Source organism: Oculina patagonica, chromosome 7, assembly GCF_052425735.1.
Source record: "Oculina patagonica isolate OP01 chromosome 7, crgOcupat, whole genome shotgun sequence".
In the NCBI taxonomy this organism is placed as follows: domain Eukaryota; kingdom Metazoa; phylum Cnidaria; class Anthozoa; order Scleractinia; family Oculinidae; genus Oculina; species Oculina patagonica.
In genome coordinates, this window is record NC_135764.1 from 32,880,298 (window position 1) to 32,901,877 (window position 21,580).

Consider the following 21,580-nt stretch of genomic DNA (forward strand, 5'->3'; position numbering starts at 1 on the left):
TCTTAACAACAGCATCAGTCCACTGATGTAGGAGGCTGCCATCCAGATTATCTCTGTTTTTGAAGGTTCTTTCTGTTGTGGTGGGAGGGGAATCAAACGGCGTAAAAGCCTGATGTTTTTATTCAAAGTGTGGACCCTTTTTCTCTCGCGCGCGTTAGCGAGCCGTCTCTGCTTACTGATACCTGTCAGTTTTGGACCTCGGCGTTTTGGTCTCTTCTTTTGGGGCAAGGATTTTCTCTCTTTAGGAACACTTTCCATTTTACAAATTACTGAGCTTACGTCGTAGGTCGCTAGGCAGGCGGTCAATTTGTTCTAAAAGAAGGTTCAATTAAAGAAACCGAGACATACCGGAGAAATTAGAATGAAGCGAACCCTGTGATTCGTTCTGCATGTTTGAACCTTTTCAATTGAAATTGGCCGACTTAACACAAAACACCGGAAACTCTCGCTAGCAATATGCTTGATCCTACCACATTTAAATTAAAGTTTTACGTCCACGAAAATAATGAGTAATTATAGCCTGCTTTAATTCGACTTCACCTTAATTTTCCCTGTCTGAAAGTGTACAATTAGTCGTCTGCATTTTTGTCCTTTATAAGCTTTTTTGCATAAGTGACATACTTTTAAGGCTTAAGCAAGCCCTTTGTCAAAATACTACCTGTACCAAGTCAGGGCTTTTGTGATTTTTTCAAAAAAAGTAGTTTATTCACAGCCGAGGATCTTTTCAATCCGTTATCAGATGTTTAGTTTATGCGCATAAAATTTCACCTGACAGCTGCGATGCAATTCAACCTTACTCTGAAGGAAATTTATATTTGGTAGCTATTGTAACGAACCGAGAAGTTTTATGAAAAAAAATATAACCCTCCACAGGACATCAGCTTGGCATTGTTAATAACTTCAAATCAAATTTGCTGAACAGTAAACAAAAATATGTAAATATAAACATCGATCTTCCAGATTAGGAGAAACTGAATTGTTTGAAGTTAATTTGATTTTGACTGATGTCAAGATATGTCGGTCCAAATTAGAACGAAAACACTGTTTTCACTTTGTAAGTGAGACGCTTCATGTAATTTCTCACTTGTGGTACAGTTTTTTTGTAAACCAAAGCAACACAAGAGAGAAACCCTAAAATTACAAAAACCTAAACGTATCAGACATATTATTTTCATTTGGAGTGGGTGTATAACACGGCCCTAACAGACGATAGTATGCTGTTTCAATGATGTTTTGCCAAAGTCGTAGCCAGAGGCGTTGTATTTTATGGGGTTAGATTTAATATCTAAATTATTGCATACAAGATAACCCTGCGTTCCTGTAGGCGTAAACATTAGAACAGTTTCCCGACCATGATTATTGGTCGTCCACGAAAAAAAAAAAAAGGATTTTTACCTCAGTCGTGAACTTGACAAATAGATTAACGGGATAGAGTTACGATTAAAGAAAAAAACTCGAGTAAGCTCTAAGATCCATGTTTTATTAAGTAACAACTCAGTGCCTAGAGACATACCATTGTGTTACACCCAAATATCAGTAAATATATTTTTCACACTTGAATATCAAGCAGATATAATTCAGTATTTAACAACAAATAGATACAAATGATGGGTACAGCTGCGTTACTTTCAGAATATATCAATTAAGAAAGTAAATATATTGTGCTGACGACTCTATGCCGTCAAATGCCGTATTTTATAAACATACACAACGATATTGAACGCAGTGATTACGTCATTAACAGAACATTGAATTTGCAATGGTTTCCTCATCATGGATATAAAAAGATTGTCTTTGCAATCGACAATACACTGTATATTGTTGAAATGGGATGAATTATCAGTCCCGGTAAATCAGTTATCAATCAATTAGCCCTCGATGATTCCTAATTTCGGAACTGCTTATGTCCTCAAAAACACAATGGTGCACAATCTGAAAGACAAGGAAAGTTCACTGTCAGCCAATCAATCATAAAAATTAGGGGATGATTAATCACTGCCTTTCGACAAAAGCTACCGTCTGGTAGATATGTGGTTTGTTTAAATTTATTAAGTTCCAAAAAGGAATATTATAGAAATGTATAATTAATAGTAAGCGTGAGTATTGATTATAACATCGTATGTTTGGCCAAACGGATACGGTTCGCTTCCGTTGGAGAGAAAGCCGAAATATTTGATTCGGTAAGCATAGAATCAGTAGAAAACAACATAACAAAGACTGTGCCTTTCTTTATACACATTCTCGAACTCAGCAAGCATCCAGCCTCTCATTATGTCCTACTCCGATGAACCGGTTGGTTTGCAAACTATAAACAGCAGTATATAACTTTCGACTGACAATGCACAATAGGTAGTCTTGAACGGACCCCGTTAGGCAAAGTACACAAAGGAAAATAAAAATTGTTTAAGCAATCTTTCGGCTCCGCTGCTCAGGTTGGGTTGCGACCTTGACTGTAAGACAGCAAAACCTCTTGAAAGTATTCGCTAAAAATGAAAAAGGGTATTTCGCGGGGTTTCATTGCATTTCGCAACAATCTCATTACTCGACAAGATTCGGCCTTGGTTAGAAAATGACACTAAACCATTAGACTGATGAAGTATTTGAAGACTTCAATTCTTTAAATATATATATTTTTTCTTCTGGCTTTTAAATAAAGGAGCTCATGCGCTTTCATTTTACCAGTCTTGTGTCTACTCTATTTGATATGTGGGCGTAACTACGTACTGACTCACATACACACCCTAACGAACTGACCGTCTATTTCAACAATTCTTATTTCCCATTTATTCCATTGTACCAACCTTCAAAGTTAAAAAGTGGACTGTCATCTAAGCTGTCAAGTGAGTCAATATCGACCATTTCCAACTCAGCTTGCCACCGATCAGCGGAGTCCAGCATTTTGGTTAACTCTGTGATGTAATCCACCGCTAACCAAATCACCTCAGTCTTGGAAGGTTCTTTGTCTTGCGGCGGAAGAGGAATCATGTGTCGTAGTATCTGGATGTTCATGTTTAAAATTTCCACTCGTCGTCTCTCACGTGCGTTTGCTACTCGTCGCTGCTTGCTAACGCCCGTCAGCCGCGGCCCACGTCGCCGCGGTCTCTTCTTGGGCTGCGGAATGGCTTTTCCAATGGGCGCTACGTCCATTCTCGAGATGTGGCAGTGTGTATATGTTTATCGACTGGCAGGCCTTGATATATCAACATATTTGAGTAAACATAAGAGAGTAGCCACGCGCCGTCACGCCGTTATGGGTCTTTTGACTTGACACAAAGGGCGCATCAGTCAGCCACGGTAAAAGACTGACCGTTAGGAGTTTGTCCCCTGTGGTTATTCCGTGATCCTTACGGCGCGTGTTTGAGCTTGTTCCAACGCGTTTTTTGTGATGCACGAAATCAAATTTTAGTCGACTTTGTAATGGATTTTAACATAAATTTTCTCGCCAAGACTTTGATAGTAAAACACAATTTGATTTTTGCAATGTCAGGATATGTTCATGTTCTGGAAAAAAGTCAGTAAATATGCATTTCAGTTTTCAATCCCCTAAGTTGAAGTACGACGCCAAACGTTGCTTGAACTAAGGAATGTTACAAACACAAATTTATATACAACGGACATCTCTAAAATTTGCATGTTTATTAGATCACGCCATAAATGCAAAGAAAATTCGGCTTTGGTTAAATTTATTTTTATCCTGTAGAGCGTGTTTTGGCTACGCCACACGCTCACTAACTCAGCATGTGTTTAATGAAGACAAGAATTGGTCCGATCGGGAACTGTATACAAACCATGGCCAGTACAACGTGCGGCGGTAAAAATGGACAGGACAAAATCTCTTTAGCTGTACATCGCGATGTACTTAGTCAAAAATTGAGCCACAGTTATTTAATGTACTTATGTAATTAAACAATAAGAGAATAATAATTGGTTTTAATGTGGGCGTGAGAAGTTGTTTGGAAGGTGATAATTAGCTTGTTATGAAGTCGAACTCATAAACTACCACGAACGCGAGGCATCCACCATGCTACAAAGAAAGAACACAATAGTGGCCTAGTGTTAGTTTGTATTCAACAAACCCTCCATGAAAACAAAAGCATTACTCCATATAAATGATTTTTAATTAAATTTTGTTTATTACTTGGGAAGTTCGTTTCAAACTGTCGTAGAAGATCGATACTCCGGCAAAGTTTATATAGTGCAATTACCTTAAGGTAGAAAACGTTATCTAATTAAGTGATAGTGCTTCTGAACAATAAGCAAATAAACAAATCATGATATTTATAGAGATAAGATCTTAATTATAGAAAAGGATTTGTACTGTTCTTGTTATCACATGTATAAGAGGACTTGTGTTATCGAGAAATGATCAGCTTTTTGGATTAACCTCAGGTACAATCATTGTCATTTGATTGTCCTTGCAAGATCTGAAAACCTTTTTAAAAAATACACTTGAACGACTCAGCGTGATACGTCAATATTAGTAAACAATCTTTCCATTTAATATAAAACTTACATCCAAATTAGGCGCCTCTTAGTTGAAATCACAATTCTTGTTGGTAGAGTTAATGGCCAAAGTGTACATTTTCTTGCCTATTTTTGCTCTGACAATGAAGAATAGCTTCAAGTTTAACGTCTTTTATGCGGACAGGTGTTTAATAAAGATCTTGTAAGAATTCTTTTTATAGAGATAAATGCAAATGCTTCACCTTGATTGAATAGAACAGCGAGGGGACACAATTGCCTTTATCTTCTGATAAAGAACTTTTCTTTGTGCCTGCCATGCATAATAATAAAAAATTATGAAAAAATAAGAAATAATGAAAAAATCAATATTCATTATCAGTAAGACGGCTATTTGGCAAAGGGTGGTCGCAAGAAGGTATGAACATTTTTCAAAAGGCATTATAACACGACTGGGCAAGCATTTAAACTATCCAGACTTTAACAACCAACTGAATTAGTTGTTAATGTATATACTTAAAAATAACATCTTTTGAACGATTTGGTCTTGTTATGTAACAGTTTAAATATTAAAAATTGACAGAGTTATTTAATTTCTTTCAATGTAACAAAAATGCACAGCTAAAACCAAACCAAACATGTTAGGGCTTGCACCGAAAGAGGAACGCAGGAACTCAATTCCAAAGCACGGGAAGGCCTGGAATCCGAAACGCGGGAGCGTCGCACCAGTAAAAGTATTCCTGCTTTTCGACATTCTTGGAACGCTGGAATTGTTATATTTGGAACACCATATAACTACAAAGAACATCTGCCAAACGCAACGATACAATTCATTTCCCTGCAGAACAGCGGAATATCTTGCTGGGCAAGACACTTTACTCTCGCAGTGCGTCTCTCCACTCAGGAGCATATGAATGGCGTTCAGTCTGACAAAATGCTGGGTGGGGTGGGGGGGGGGGGGGCTTATTAACAGCGACTGAGTCAGGGATTGAAACTCAGGGGTGAGTTGTGGTGGTGTGGGTCACTTTAGCCCACTTCAGAGTATACAGGTCCGTATTCAGACCCTCATCAAAAGATCCTGCTCTATAGGTCTAACATTTGGGTCAGCTAATCTTACACCCAATTTTTTAAAAATTTTAAATTATGATCGGAGCCCGGGCCGGGCTGCATTTGCATCTCGCTTTTAAAAATATCTTAGACGTTAATCTGCTTTTTTTCTTTCATCAAGTGTTCTTTTTTAATCTCTTGCAAGCCTGAGAGGTGCAAACGGTACATTTCAACAGCCAGTCCAGGTGTTTGCGCGGTATTTCAGTTGTAATGACCTGTATTCGTGAGAATTGCTAATTTTTCACCTTCATTCTTCAACAGTTTATTTGTCATGGCAAAGTCAAAACAAGAAGCCATATCCCAGGACTGGGACTGTCTCAAATTTGTTCCCAGGGGCGGATCTAGAAAATTCAGAAAAGAGGGATCCAAAACATTTCGGCGATGCAGCAACCTCGGTCATACCCACAACAAACTTTCGAAAGACGGTTGGTTTCATTTTTTATAAAAAAAACTAACCGAAGGAAAAATGGGACGGCCCCCTGCTTAATCCGTCCAATTCCTTGCCTTTTTGTCAGTTTTCGTTTTCTTTTCAGCCTCAATTCAAGGTGATAATCGCTATATGAAAAGGAATCAGCAATCATTAACTTGGTAATGACGTCAATTTAACTTGAAGTCGGCACATGATATCCGATTTCTCGACACATGAAGATTGATCAAGACGTTCTGTGCATGAGGACAGCAAGAAGTTTACAATTCTAACCGTTTGCTAAATCGTCCTGAGATCTTTTTCTGCTCTGTAGGGTATCATAGTCTTCTCTTAAAGAGAGCAGATATCTATAGACTTTTCTACAGCCTTGAAGGCGCTGTTTTAGCCGCGATCTTGTCGTGTTGGTTCGATTTATTTTTTGGATCAGTATCATTGGCGACGTGAATGGAAAACGTTGTACGTGTCAGAAAGGTATGTTCAGTTGAAGTGTGTTTTGCTCACTGGAATAAGTAGTTTAAGTTATATGTAAATGCGTAGCAATGGATCAAAGCCTTTTGATGCTTGTTATAAATCGCTAAGCACTCAAGAACCCGAGAAATGGACAACTTTATGGAGAGAATTGTTGTACAGTAATTGACGCTCCTCAATTATCTTCGTTCAGAGTGCATTGTGTCGCTGCGGAGATCTTCAGAATGGCAGACTCAAGTGGGTACTTGAGTCAAGCGGCTTAGCACAAATTCATTCCAATTTTCAACGGATATATATTATTTTTCAAGGTCATTGTCTTAAATTAACCTCTGTGATTTCATCTTGTGGAATCAGTATTCCCATATTAAATCCAGGTTTTAACACGTTTGCGTGTTTAGTGGGGATTGTTTACAGTTTTATCCCTGGCCTGCCACGGTCGTCTTTAGCAATGTGATGTTTGGGTTTCAAAAGCACAAATTAGAGGTTGTTTTAAAATGGTAAATAAATGGAAGCGCTGGAATATCCTGTACAGTTTCGTCGTCGGTTTTTGAGAGCACAAAATTGCGTGATTTGCTTGAAAAATTAGTTTTGTTACGTTTCTCGATCAAGCACGGCGGTCTTAACATTGACATAAGCAGCAAATAGGTCACGAAGCACTTTTTCAATTCAGACGAGAAGGCATTTGAATTTCAAGATCAAGAGGAAAGATGTGTTTGTTCAAGTCAAGTGGAAAGCTCTCGAGCTTCGTTCTCAAGTGTTCCTATTAACCCGTCTGTTGTAAAATTCACTTTGGCTAATTAGATCAACTAAAGAAATGAAAGTTGAAAACCATGGCTCGAGTCGCGTTCAATGTTTGTGATTCCCTGTTAATTCCTTAAACTCCTCCTTGCTACAATTATTCGTTGATAGTGAGGAAGTTAGTTTATAGAATATATCGGTGAAGATGAAAATATCACATGATGTCGGCGTCTGAGCTTTGTCGTGGAATTCCTGATCATTTTGGATCGTTTTCACTTGCAATCCCACAAAAGGTATCTTCAACACCTTGACTGTTGTGGAATCGATTTGTTCTCCCTTAACAGTTTCGAACCGCTGAGCTCTGACTGAAATTAATGGCAAATTCCACAAGACACCCAATGTGCCCTCTGAGGTCTAAACGGTAATTATCTCGTCAACAAGCTCGGATGTTGTCTTAGAATCTTGCTTATAGACTCGGATGTAACTGATCTCGGCCTTCCTATTGGTCAGTTGTCTGGAAGCTCCGATTTCCCGTGGTTCGTCAAAAAGGCCGCCGTGTATTATAATACAACCCCTTCCTGATTACTTATTATTTAAAATTTCGACTTGCTTTGTTTTTCGCCAGTTACACTAAAGATTGCTCGCCACCTTGTTGTAAACTTGCAGAACTGAATGAGAAGTTTTTAAGGCAATATTGTTATCTGTGTTTCCATTGTACTGACTGTGATTTTATTTCAAATGGAGGGAACACGAAAGAGAAAACAGCGAGCAAAGTTGAGTGACATCGAGGCGTTGGATTCTGATGAGTATGACTCCTCGCCCAAGCAGCATGGCTCAGACGTTGAAAACTCCAAGACCAGCAAGCGAAAGAGAAGAAGACCTCGTCTTACTGGCCTCAGCAAACAGAGACAGGCCGCCAACGCTCGAGAACGAAGTAGAACTCATAGTGTAAACTCCGCGTTCAGCGCGCTACGGGTTCTTATACCAACAGAACCGTCAGACAGAAAACTTTCCAAAATAGAGACATTGCGACTTGCTTCAAGCTACATCGCTCATCTTGGCTCAATGCTCGTTAGTGGAACTCAGTGCCCTAATGTTGCAAAGGCTGTTGAACACTCTGGGTCCATTTCGCCAGTCTTCGGCATCAAGAGTGTGTACATTTTGTTTGAGCTTACTTAAAGCGGTAAGTGAGACTTGGAGCGTTACTCGTTATAGATAACACTTTTTGTACTATTTTGTACAATTGTTACAGTATTCTAAATGTACATTGTACTGGTTCCCCTAAAATCTCCAGAACCCTTATTTTGAATATCTCCTCTTTACGTCGGCTTTTCAATCGTTTATCACCCCTTTCAAGATATTAACTATCGGAAACCTTTTGTTTGCTCCCCGTCGTTCAAAGGATGTTGGAACCTCAGACTCAGCAGAAAATTTAAAGCTCTATCTCTACATCGAATCAGTGTTACTGGTTTTGTTTTGTATAAACAACTAATTGCTTCCACTGTGTTTCTTGTATTGTGAGCATTTGACTATTGTCTTTTGAAATGACAAAATTAGGGGGCATTCCAGACAGCTTGAATCTTTGAATTGAATGTATATCGGATTTGGTAACAATACACTCTTTTCCCGGAGCTGAAGAGTTCTAGCTGTGTCTTGGGTTGTAAAGCTTTCTGCTTTTTTGTTCTATTGTAGGAACGCAATGAACCAATAGGTGCATCATTTAAATGCCTGATTCCCATAGAAACGACTTCTTATAGCTTAATGCGATGTCATTTCCTTTAGTCACGACATCTTAGATCTCGGGGCAACGTTTCCTACTTCTTAGTGCTTCCGTTATTTTTGAATTTTTCTGATGGCGGTAAAGAATTTAGACCCGAGGTACAGAAACCTTCAATGCAAAGAAATCATAATCTTCAACACTGCCTTATGTTTTCATTATCAAAGTCGGATTAAAGAAGTTCTAATCCCTTAACACTGTGAAGTCGTGTACTGTTACTGTAATCCGCTCAACTGGAGTGCACAGTAACAAAAGTCAATGCTTGGTTCTACAAGACTATAGGAGAAGACGCCCCATAAACATTATTTTAATAATTACGGGCTCAGCGTGCTGGAATAGATTATTTGCATACGTAAATCGGTTAGGGATTTCCGAAAAGTATTTATTCATTGTCACCCAGTGGGTCTAAAAACCTGAGAATCTGGCTAAAATGAATTGTATCCAATAGCTGTAGATCCTCTTTATAGCTTGCTTCCTGTGAGCAAGTGACTGGAGTTAATCACAGTGTAATTTGCCAAGTGATAAGCAGCACACTGAACGAGAAAAAGGTGGCCATCTAAAGTTAAGATATGGTATATATAGTACCTATATTTAAAATTTGTTTCTGTTTTTTTTTAAAGTCTATAATTCACGTTGTCTTTCAAAGGAAGAGGTCGCTAATATTGATGAGAATCCGTTAAGGAGCTGTGAACAAGGAGAAATAGCTCCCACCAATATAATCAACATTAGTTTCCAAAGAAAATGAAAAAAACAAATGGCGACCGGATTAGGCGAAAAAATCATTACTAACAAAAGCCTTAGATGTTATCACAAATCCTTCAATCGGATAATCTCTGTTGTTTTTGCGTTGACTTTTATCCGATTTCGCTTTTGTCGAAAGTTAACGAGATCCCCATACCACTAAAGAAATCTTTACCCGAACTATGTTATCATACCAATATTTTTATTCGTATCTGAAAACACTCGATAGTTACCAAATTTTTTATTAATATTATAATCCCACTCAATCAGTTTCTTATGGTCAAACATTTCCTTAGACCACACACAAAAATCTAGTTTGTTTCGACAAATTTATCGCTTTTCTTTCATTTTGTAGGGGTTCGCCCCAAAACACTATTAATCAAAATTCTTATTATTCTCTCCAATTTTCGTCCATTCTTATTATTCTCTAACAATTTTCGTCCATTTTGGAGACTTCTATTTTTCTTGAACTTACTAACTAAAATCTGACATACTTGTATATCAATCTATTTACTATTTACATCTATACATCTAGTTAAAGTAGCAAAGCTCTCGTGGAGAGCGAAAAGATTTTTGTTTTTACATGATAACTTCCGGCGAAGCTCTTCTAGAGTCCGAATTGTTCGTGACCTGTTTGTTGCAGCTGGTTAAGACTTTATTGTTCACTAGACCACCAAAACACATATTTAATAATTTCTGCCTCTTAAACTTCCTTTCCCTGCAAAAGTGGACAAACAGTCAGTTTAAAAAGCGGCCTTACGAAACAATTAAATACTTAGGATAATAGACTTCAGGAATGATTGGCCGGTATTGGTATGATATGCTAATTCAAGTACGTGCCAGAATTATTCAGACTGTTATATACTGCTGTGAACTATGCAAAGAGATCTATTTTATAACTTTTAATGTGCTTTTAATAGAACTCGTCTGTGCAGAAGATCAGAGATCATTCCGACCATTCAGCTAACGCTTTCAAGATGGAATAATGTCTCTCATTTTTGTTTTTAAATTGAACACTTGTAACAATTATTATGTTCTTTACTGCTTTTGTAAAGAGTTTTGTATCAAGTTCTTTACCTAGTCAAAAGAAAGAGCAAACATTTTGCAAGTAATACCTTGTATAGCGGTACAAATGTCTCAGGCGTTGTTGTGCTGTATGTTATTACATGGCAATATAATTGCCTTTTTTCCGGTTTTTTCATCTTCAGACACCAGTTTATCCACATCAATTTTGGCAGCCGCTCGCGTGATGCTAGGCGGTACTCTTTGAAAAGCAACTACATCGACACCAGTCCAACATATGTTAAAACGATTATTTTGATAAATACAGAATCTTGGAAAAAGCGTCGCAAACAAAGCATCACATACCAGGCCTCACGCCATCTTCATTTTCTCATTGACTATCCTACGTCGCGGTAGGGTGCTTTAAAACAATAATCTAGAACTTCTTTACGTCCATAAAATCCACTAAATATGGCTTTCAGTTCGGACAGTAGGTCATGGACAGTGCTTAAAATATTTTCTGACTTTTCTGCCTGTATTACAAAGAAGGCCTCGTCGCCAGGCGTTGTCCTTGGTCGTATTCAGTACGTTATCGGTGCGCTAGGAGTTCTGGGATTGACTTTTCCTAATTTGTCTTTTTTTTTCACTAAAGGTTTCCAAAGAGGAAGGTCCAAACAACAGATTACATGTGCAAGGAAAGTAATTTACTATCCATGTTATCGCCCAGACATTCTGCTCTTACAAGTTACAAGATGGAGAACTGAAACCGGCCTGACAGACATCGCCATTACAGTTAAAATGCTTGTAATGTATAAGTAGAACAATTCGTTATGAAGAGCTGAATTAGCTTCTCATAAATCATTCGTTATAATAGCTAACACGTGAATAGCACTTGTTACAGTAGTAAGCAGTTGACGTATATTTTTTTAACACAAACGAACACTCGCTACAGGCTCTGCTGTCTCTAGAGCATCTGCGCTTGTTTTACGTGGAACAAATTTGCTAAGAAATCTTCGATTTGGAAATAAGAGTTGAGGTCTATCATGATCAGGAAAGGAATTCATTCTGTAGAAAGAAGCTGTTGTTAAAACGTATTGAAAAATAGGCTGAAGTGAGATTTGTTCGTGTTAAATGTGCCGTTTCACGGTGTATCGGAACGAATGGAGACCTTTCTTGTGGCGAATCTATTATTTTGTGAAACAGTTGCTTTTTGTCATTTGTACTAGAGTCAACACAAGAGAATTTTCACTTTTGAGTTAAAAAGTTTTCCCCCATGCCCTTCAAACCTCGTTTTTGAATCTCTTGTTTCATGTTCAACACGGGTCCCAGTTTGGGCCTTGACCAGAGCAGTGACTGGATATTCCTCCACCCACTTTCCAGGGTTCCTTTGCCCGTTCCAACTTGTTATGGACCCCTCAAATCAGGCAGAATTGTGTGACCGTAAGCAGGGTTGATTAATAAAAGTCACAGACCGTTTGTATTCAAAGTTTCAATTTAAATATTCTCCTACGTGTTTTCTTCAGAAGTAGTTTCCTTGACATTTTGCAGTTTTAGTTACCTGCATGATCTATCCGCTATAAAGATTTCAGGTCAAATAAAGTCGCGATGTTTATGTACAGAGCACCGGTGGTTCAATTAAAGAATTCTCGCCTGCCAGCCATGTTTGACCATTTTGCAGGACTTTTTAATCGCTCTTTATTTAAAAAGTATTGATAGTTGTCAATTCCCTAAAAGTGGCCACCTTCGAACACCTCGATCATTCTTCTTTTAGCTTTAAGGGTAATTTTTGTAAAATGGATTTACATTTCAGTGACGCCTAAGCTTAATAAAGAAAAAAAGAAAAAAACTAAGGGGGCAACCGGGTTTGAACCGGTGACCTCTCGATCTGCAGTCGAATGCTCTACCACTGAGCTATGCCCCCTGACGTACAACAAAGTTACAAAATTTATTGAGTCTCCTTAATTAATGGAATATACAGCTGCAGTGGAATCTCGATTTATTCAGACCTCCAATTCAAGGGGAAACGAAAATTGTTCGAAAAATCGTATAGTTCGAGAAATCGGGAGTAAAACCACAGTGTTAGACTGAGGGAAGGGAATCGACTTTTTTTTAATTTTTAATGAAAATACATTTTTGCTACTTTACTTTACACTACGATAGCACTATACGATGCTTATTTTTCGATACGACACATCTATTGTTGGTTTTAATACACTACAATTACCTACTTACAATACGTATTATTACTGACATTGCATTACCTAATCTACTTACAGTACACTACACTACTTATTTACGAATATCACATACAGTACATTGCGTTACATTGTTCTCGTAATACGTTTCATTACTTACGACTTTTATCGACTTTTGGTTGGAAAAAATCGAGGGTTCGAGAAACTGGGATTTTACTGTTTGTTTTTTTTCACGAGTTGACTGAGTGGGAGCCTGAACAGAGGGATCCTGTCAATCATTCGCACGATTTAATCACGTGCAGCACTGTACTTGCCCGGATGTTTTCCCCTAAGGTTGTTGAGTGCTGAAGGAAAATTTAACTACTTTCATGTCAGTTAATAGCGAACAAGTTGCGTTTCTAGCGTGTGTTTGCTAGAAAAAATTGACAATCCCTTTCTTGCCGAGCGTAACACTGGGGCAAGTCAATTTAAAAATAATTCGCAACAACTGCTCTCTTTTCCTCTCAACAAAATAAAATATTTCTTTCTTTAAAGGTGTACTATTAGACGACATCTTCACAGACAAGATATCCTTTTAACGTATGTTAATACACTGTTTATTTCATTTTACCACGCAATTTAACGACCGAATACAAATATCCTCATTATATTCTAAGCTTGGTTTTTTTGTCTCTCCTCTTTTCGAGCTTAAAGGGACACGGAAGTTGTTTCCGCGCGTCTTCAAAAAGTCGATATTAATAGCCTAACTTGATTTCTAACCGCAAATTAAGGTTATATCTTGTTTTAGATGTTCAAAGATAATGTTCTTTTATGGGTTAAGTTGCCTACCACTAATTTCAGAACAGTTTAGACCAAAATTCAGCGAAATCCCTGTGACTAATTGAATACGACGACTGTACGTGAGACGTGTCTCTGCAAGACCAATATCTCATAATGTCAACCGAGAGAAAGTTTTGTCGTATCTTAGACGACCAATGCTTTGGGAATGAATGATCGCAAGCCAGGCTTAATGGGCTGTTAAGGGCAGGAAATGGTGTAGTTTTAGAATATAACTTTAAGAGGCGAAAAACACTAATGCGGAAAATAAGCAAGGCGGAAAAAAATACATTGTACACGCGACATAAGTAGTTTTAGTAATTTGGTGCAATCTCTTAGGCAGTAAAAGAATATCCGAATAGTTGTTCACTTATAAAGTCTGCGTCAAAAATAGTATGAGCCTTTAGGATGGTGGAATCGTTTTGTTCGCTTTTTTTTTTTTGGTGGTTTTTAGTGATAAAATTGAAGGTTGTAGAATCCTCGAGCATGGCATATATGAAGTCACGTGGCTTGTCATACCGAACAACTGCTTGACCCATGGCCCTCAAACTCGGCCATGAAACAAAAGGTAGAGTTGTTAAAAAGTTTGATTTTCGATATTTGATCAGGGCAAAACAAATATAAAGCAATTTGCCAGATAAAAAGATATTTGACTCAGCAGTTTTTGTATTATAGATATAATTTGTATTAATTTATGTCGTTAGGTACACTCATAATATAATAGACAAAGACTTCAAGTAGGCCCTTTTATTTTTATTTTCTAAGTCCGACAGCGTTAAGGAAAAAGAGTGGGAGCGGAAAATGGCCGTGAAAAATCCATTTATTTCAACCGCGTTTTATTTTAGCTTCCACTCGACGGATAAAAACAAGTGGGACTTCCCATAATCTAAAATATAACTACATTCAATTTTTCTTTTGGCGTGCCGCTTCCTCCGCTTTTAGACACATCTTATTGAAAAATATTCTCTCAGTGTTTTGGCAAAGGCGCCGAACAAATGGATGTTGTTGAGCTAGCGTGGGATGCTTAATGGAGAAATATTGGTCAAGTTCCCTTCAGTTGCACGTTTCAGTAGGGATGGAGTCCAATGCGAGCTCCAAACACTTACCGAAAAGAAAAGAAAATCAATACTCAATAACAGACAAAACAAGTTTGCTCAAAACAGTATTTTTTTTGACTCTTTTATGACTCGATTAAATAAACAACATTCATTTTTAGCAAAACATGCAGCGTGCGACAATGTAAGCAAACGGTATTGAGGAACAGCCATAATCGTAAAAGTTTTGCATGGTCATTTTTGTTACGCGTTTATAGCTGGTATCATCAGCTTACTCGCTATTTTGTTTATAAAGTTAATAAAATTTCCTGGCGCATATATAACCTCAGGCAAACTATTTTTCCGCCTTTAGCAGAACATAAATAGAGTGTTAGAACGTAGAGAACGTAGAAAACGACAGTGATCTTCTACGAGCATGACGGCAAACTTGACAACAACAAATGGTACCCAACAATCGAGTTGCTACACTGACATTACAGCAGCAGCAAAAATTGGATACACCTTTGCTTATTGTCTGATATTTGTCTTCTCCCTGCTTGGAAATTTCTTCCTCGTAATAATTGTCTACAAGAAGAAAGCCATGAGAAAACCAAACAACTTTTTAATAGCAAATATGGCTATGTCCGATCTGTTGTATCCTATTTTCTTGATTCCTCCGAGGATACAGAAGTTTTACGTCTCCTCCTGGCTGATTAGTGGTCCTCTTGGCGAGGCTTTTTGTAAGCTGATTCCCTTCTTTCAAGATGTCTCCGCTGTTGTGTCTTTTCAAAGCTTAGTTATGATAGCAGTGGATAGATTTGGAGCTGTGGTATTTCCCCATCGTTTTCCACGTATCAGTTCAAAGTTGTGCTCCTTCTTCATTCTCGCCACTTGGATTGTTGCGATGGCCATTGGCTCTCCAAATCTCTTCACCTTCAAACTCGTTGATTATCCCGGAGGGTCAAGGTGTGTGATGCGGTGGAATGAAGTATTTGGAAGTTCCTCGTCCAATAAAGATTTCCTCTTAGCAGTATACATTACATTTCTTTTTACACCATGGGTGTTGATAACCATACTTTACTCTATCATCCTTTTAAAACTCATGTCACAGAAGATTCCAGGCATTGGAACTGCCAGTGTGAGACAGCAACGCGCAAAAAGGGAACGAAATGTTCTTAAGGTGTCCATAGCGATTGTGTTAGGGTTTGCAATATGCTGGCTACCCTTTAGCATTATTGTCTTATTACATAGATTTGCATGGGATCCCGCCACTAGACTTCCTTTGCAATGCCTTCTCTATTTTTCCGTTGCAAGGTTTATGGCTCACGCACATTGTGCTTTAAACATTTGCATCTGTTTTACTTTCAGTGGAAAATATCGTCAAGGTATTAAAGGACTTCTCAGCTGTTCTTAAGAACTTTAGGGGTTATTTTTCACACCGTAATTTTCGTTTTAAATATAAGGACAGTAATTTGTAACAAACATAAACCAAAAGTGTAGTCAGTGAAGGCTTGCAGTATATTCATTCATCTCATTCACTCAAGGCTAGTGCCCTAATCAGCTTAACCACAGGTACCCCAAGCTCGAGCGTCCGTACTGTGTACTATGTAATGGTCGAAATATAATAATTTGCATCAGGGAAAAGAGATCGACCCAGAAACCACACAGGAAAAAAATTCATAATAAACTAAGCCGAGGATAAGATTTTAGGGATAGGATACTACTAGTTACGCAACGCTTTCGGTGGTATATTATTATTTCCGTTTTTTTTTTTTTTTGTCTTTTTGGGGGGTTTTTATAAAAAAAAAATTAAGTTTGGGTTTATTTTATTATATAAAAATTTTTTTTTTTTTTTTTTTTCCTAATTTTCAAAAAAAAAAAAAAAAAAGGGATAGAAAAAAAAAAACTTTTTTTTTTATTTTATATCAAAACTGCATATCCCCCGAGACAAATCCTTATGTATTTCAACTGCACTACGTAACACAGTGCGGACGCTGCCTGGAGACATGGGCAACGTGGCTCCAATTAAGGGATTCGGTAATTTATTTTTATGATATCGGTAAGATAAATCTTACATAATATGGGGATTATTTGGAATCTTAGTAAATAATAAAGATATATGGAATCTTATGTACAACTCATTCGATCAGGGAAGCGCTTTTTTTATTTGACACGGTTCTTATATTTTGTGGCCCTTTGTGGCCCCCAGAAATAAGAAACCTCAAGTTAATTTCTATTTCCTTACGACATCAGCTGATAGTGAGTATTTTTAACTCAATGTAGTGGTTCGTATTCCCTGCCAAACAGCAACACTCTTTGTAAAGAGGGGTGGGTGGGGAGGCTCGCCGTAACTTTATAATGATTCAGCATTCAATAATGATTCACCATCCCAGGCAAGTTAAAGATATTGTCATCCTATGGCTTTAATGTAAAACAGAAAAGATTGTTAAAATGTTTTTGAAGCGTTCTCTGGTTAAAAATTTGTTAAGATATAAGCTTTCGGCTGCCAAACAACAGCCTTTAAAAAATAAAAAAAAAAAGGGGAGAAAAAAAAAATATATAAGAAAAAAAATAAAAAAAAAAAAAAAAAAAAAAAAAAAAAAAAAAAAAAAAAAAAAAAAAAAAAAAAAAATATTATAAAAAAAAAATATTAGGGGAAAAAAATGTTTTTTCTCCTTTTTGGCAGGGCGGGGCGCCAGAAAGAAATTTTTATAATAAAAAAAAAAAAAAAAAAAAAATTGTAATAAGATAAATCGAATACAGAGGAAACATTGTAGTTAATAACAATTGTTAAGTTGATAGCTTTACTTTAAAAACATGAAGATCAAGCTCGATCCTTTTGATCCGCTCAAACAGTCAACATGAAACTTGTAAATAATGTTTATTTCAAGCTGCGTTGTAAAACTAACTTATATAAATTAATACACAGTTGAAAGTTCTGGCTAAATCATATATTAGCCTGTAACCATTGGGTTCTGCCCATTTGGCTTACGTCTTTATTTTAATTAAGACCTGTATCAAGAATGACATGGTTGTTATAGGTTATAGTATGAAGATTTGTCTACTTGGTCCTGACTGATAAAACAATACTTCAGTGAAATAGCTATGCCAAGTTCAATAAATTAACTCGAACTTCCGATTTTTCGAGCTAATTTTCAGTTGTGTTTCTTTCAGAAGTTCGAGAAATAAGGATTCTACCGCGCTGTTTATTTTGAGAGTTTCTTTTCTAAAAAACAATGACCAGTTCGGAGAAATATTCAAATCTTAAAGAACCTCGAATCAGGGTTTAAATCGGTGTTATCTTTTTCCTCAGCAGAGGCTCCGAAGGGAAATTATATGAAGGGCCCCAGGGGAAGGAAAGGAAGGCGCACGGGGAGCGATGCGAAAGGGGGAAGTCGCTTTTCTCTTTCTCTCTACCCGTCATCCACCACGCGCTTCAAATTTCCTTCTTCCCAATCTTCCACGCTTTATTGAAAGCGCGAAGAAGCCTCTGGGGAGGAGAGAGCGGAGATATCTTCATCCTCTCGCCCGGGACTTGGGCTGATCATGAAGACGACTGACAATTTGCCAAAATAAGACCGAAGATATTTCTTGTAGGTTTGCTTGACTTGGTCAAACTCTTGAGGGTTGCATTGCGACACCAAGATATATAAAGCACTGGTGGTTCAGTGGTAGAATTCTCGCCTGCCACGCGGGAGGCCCGGGTTCGATTCCCGGCCAGTGCAGTGCCTACTTTTAATCGCTTAATTTTTAACTGAAAAAACAGTAAAAATACAGTCAATCTGAGGATGTTTTAGTTCTTAGTGCAAATAAGAGGATTAGACTAATTGAATCTTAACTTTTCCCGTATCAAATGTTTTTTTTTAAAAAAAGATGCAAGACTGTACTGATCATGCAAATGCTGACAAAATTTTCTTTTTCAATACGGCTCATTATTTCAGTAAGGCAAAACTAACCTTCACCAGTGGCAAGGAAAGCTTAGTGAAGATAGAAGCAAACTGCTACATTATTTCTGATAAGAGAGCAATATAAAATGCCGCAAGCAAAATTAATTAACATTGAGAAGAGGCCAATACAAAGCCGGTGTATAATATTAACGAGGCGGAAACAAATACGTTGTGTATGCTTCATTTTGACTGCCAAATTATTTGACATTTTCGAAGTTCGCTTGTATTTTTTATAATTCGGTGCAATTATATAGTGTGCGAGAGCAGTAAGAGAATATTTAACAACTATTCGCCGAAGTGGAGGTGGCTAGCGGTGGATATTTACCGAGCCGCAAAATTAGTATATTATACTTAAACAGTGAGATAAAATTTTCGCGCGCGAAGTGCTCGGAGGTGAATAGCAAAGGATATTCAGAGTTTGAGCGGCCAATCAGAGCGCGCCAACAGCGTTATCTACCTTTTTAATAAATACTAAATTCTAATAGCAGTTTGCTCTGGGCAATTTGCTATTAAAACTCGAGACGGAATTTATCCAGATGTTTTTCACTTTTACACGATCTCGTCAAGCATGGCAACTGCTACACCACGGCCCTCAAACTCCGTTATGAACCAAAATGGCTGCCTTGTATTATAATTAGATTTTCTAGCTTTGATGAAGGCAAAAATATATATCAAGCAATTACCAAATCCAAGGCCTTTTACTCAGAAATGCTACAGTTTATGCATGCAGCAATTTTTTCGTAGAGACATAACTTTATTATGGTGCACGTCCGAAATATCACTGCGTTTAATTATTTCAGTCTTTGCGTGCCGCCTTCCCTAGATACTTGTTTTGATGTCAAGGTCAATAAATCATAGTTATTCCCTCGGTGTTTAGCAACGGTGAATAAATAGATGTTGTTTGACTAGCGTGGGGTGCGTTATGGAGAAATATTGGCCAAGTTCCTTTTTCTGCAAGTTTTTGCATGGTTGGAGCCGTGGACGAGGTCCATTCACCCACACTCCGATTAGCATTATTTTCCAAATTTAGACCAGAACAAGTTAGTTCAATACAAATTTTGCTGATTACATTGATTATTTTATGACTTTGCTGATAAGCTAAGTAATTTACAGTTATTTTCGGATACGCGTGCGACAATGTGAGCTAAGCTAAAAGTATCACAAAATATTTTGTCCTCCTTTCAAAATCGTGCATGGTAACGGCTGCTCAAATATTAATTTCTTGCGCACAAACAACCTCAAGCCAAACGTTGTTTCCGCCTTCGTGAGAACATAAATAAAGTACAGTTGGTGCTTCCTCGTTTATAAATCAGAAGGAAAACATTGACGGGGAAGAAGATATCTTTTTTCCAGAATGTCGGCTAACTTAAACACAACGTTAAATGGAACACAGTCAACGAGCTGTCACGCGGATATTAACACAGCAAAAATCGGTTACACCTTTGGTTATTGTCTGATCTTTGTGGTTTCCCTGCTTGGAAATTCACTCATCGGAATAATTGTCTACAAGACGAAAACCATGAGAAAACCCATCAACTTTTTAATCGTAAACATGGCCATGTCCGATCTGCTGTATCCGATCTTCGTGATCCCTCCGGCGATACAGTTTTTCTACATCAACTCCTGGCTGATCAGTGGTCCTCTTGGCCAGGCCTTATGTAAGCTGGTTCCCTTCTTCCAAGATGTTTCTGCTATTGTTTCCATTCAGAGCCTTGTTCTGATAGCAGTGGATAGATTTGGTGCTGTGGTATTTCCCCTCCGTTCCCCACTCATCCGTTCAAAGCTGTTCCCCTTCTTCATTCTCGCCACTTGGATTGTCGCAATGGCTATTGGCTCTCCATATCTCCTCGCCTACAAACTCGTTGAATATCCAGGAGGGCTGAAGTGCGATCTACAGTGGAATGAAGTCTTTGGAGAGCCCTCCTCCTTTTCAAGTTACGCTTTAGCAGTATATGTGATATTTCTTTACACCCCTTGGGTGTTGATAACCGCACTTTACTCTATCATCCTTTTAAAACTCAAATCACAGAAGACTCCAGGCAATCAATCGGTCAGCGCGGAACAGCAACGCGTGAAAAGGGAAAGAAATGTTCTTAAGTTGGTCATCGCTACTGTGTCAGCGTTTGCAGTAAGCTGGCTGCCCTTAAGCGTTCTTGTCTTACTTCATACTTTTGCATGGGACTACAACACTAAATTACCTTGTGGTGTGATTCTCTATTATTTTATTGCCCTAACTATGGCTCGTGCAAATTGTGCTTTAAACCCTTGCATCTGCTTTATTTTCTGCAGAAATTATCGTCAAGGTTTCAAGAGTCTTATCAGTGGAGGGGTAATCAAGGCACGCCATAGATTTCCTTTAAAAAGAGCAGTGGTTCGACAAAAAAATGCATCAAATTCTAGTCAGTGAACGTGTAATGTTTTGAAAGAGGCAAAAGAGAAATCTGATTTCCAGTCATTATAAATTAAATTTAACGTGGAATATGGTAAAAAAGGCCACAAACTATACAATCTAGAGGGTTTGGCTGATGAATCGTTTGCTAACAATGATCACGAACTGTTATTTCGCATCTCCCCAGGCAATGATAGAAAGTTTTTTTTTGCAATTATAGAAAGTTAAGGATGTCGGCCTTATGCAATGTCTTGTATTTACCAAACACGTATTCAACACCTTCAATCATGTAAAAAAGCTATATATAAGATGCATAGAAACATAAAAAAAAGTTAATATATTCGCTGCACCCGAGCCGTATATACTCTTACAAAAATCCCTTATTTGAAAAAGTGCTCGCGGCATTTTACTCATTCCTCACAAAATACCGCGCGTATTTATAGCGGAGCTCCCAGCGGCCCGAAGGGCTGCAGAGCAG

At 37.8% G+C, this 21,580-nt stretch overlaps 4 protein-coding genes and 2 non-coding genes across 6 annotated transcripts; 4 read left to right on the top strand and 2 right to left on the bottom strand.

Moving 5' to 3' along the window:
• Positions 1 to 1,469: 1,469 nt before the first annotated feature.
• Positions 1,470 to 3,208, bottom strand: LOC144660017 (transcription factor ATOH7-like). Its single transcript, XM_078520559.1, has 2 exons — positions 2,802 to 3,208; positions 1,470 to 1,932 (listed from the first exon to the last, which is right to left on the bottom strand). The coding sequence occupies exons 1-2, from the start codon at positions 3,145 to 3,147 to the stop codon at positions 1,910 to 1,912; spliced, it is 369 nt and encodes a 122-aa protein (XP_078376685.1). The 5' UTR covers positions 3,148 to 3,208; the 3' UTR covers positions 1,470 to 1,909.
• Positions 3,209 to 6,194: 2,986 nt separating this feature from the next.
• On the top strand, positions 6,195 to 12,377 carry LOC144660016 (protein twist-like). Its single transcript, XM_078520557.1, has 3 exons — positions 6,195 to 6,466; positions 7,946 to 8,384; positions 11,374 to 12,377. The coding sequence occupies exons 1-2, from the start codon at positions 6,440 to 6,442 to the stop codon at positions 8,378 to 8,380; spliced, it is 462 nt and encodes a 153-aa protein (XP_078376683.1). The 5' UTR covers positions 6,195 to 6,439; the 3' UTR covers positions 8,381 to 8,384; positions 11,374 to 12,377.
• A 193-nt stretch (positions 12,378 to 12,570) lies between these two features.
• Positions 12,571 to 12,642, bottom strand: Trnac-gca (transfer RNA cysteine (anticodon GCA)). Its single transcript has one exon. It is a non-coding gene; the product is annotated as a tRNA-Cys (tRNA).
• A 2,781-nt stretch (positions 12,643 to 15,423) lies between these two features.
• On the top strand, positions 15,424 to 16,377 carry LOC144659471 (substance-K receptor-like). Its single transcript, XM_078519914.1, has one exon. It carries the CDS (start codon positions 15,566 to 15,568, stop codon positions 16,178 to 16,180), a length of 615 nt encoding a protein of 204 aa, XP_078376040.1. The 5' UTR covers positions 15,424 to 15,565; the 3' UTR covers positions 16,181 to 16,377.
• A 2,043-nt stretch (positions 16,378 to 18,420) lies between these two features.
• Positions 18,421 to 18,491, top strand: Trnag-gcc (transfer RNA glycine (anticodon GCC)). Its single transcript has one exon. It is a non-coding gene; the product is annotated as a tRNA-Gly (tRNA).
• Positions 18,492 to 20,067: 1,576 nt separating this feature from the next.
• LOC144659388 (QRFP-like peptide receptor) lies at positions 20,068 to 21,120 on the top strand. The gene has a single exon (XM_078519796.1). The coding sequence runs from the start codon at positions 20,068 to 20,070 to the stop codon at positions 21,118 to 21,120; it is 1,053 nt and encodes a 350-aa protein (XP_078375922.1).
• Positions 21,121 to 21,580: the final 460 nt, after the last annotated feature.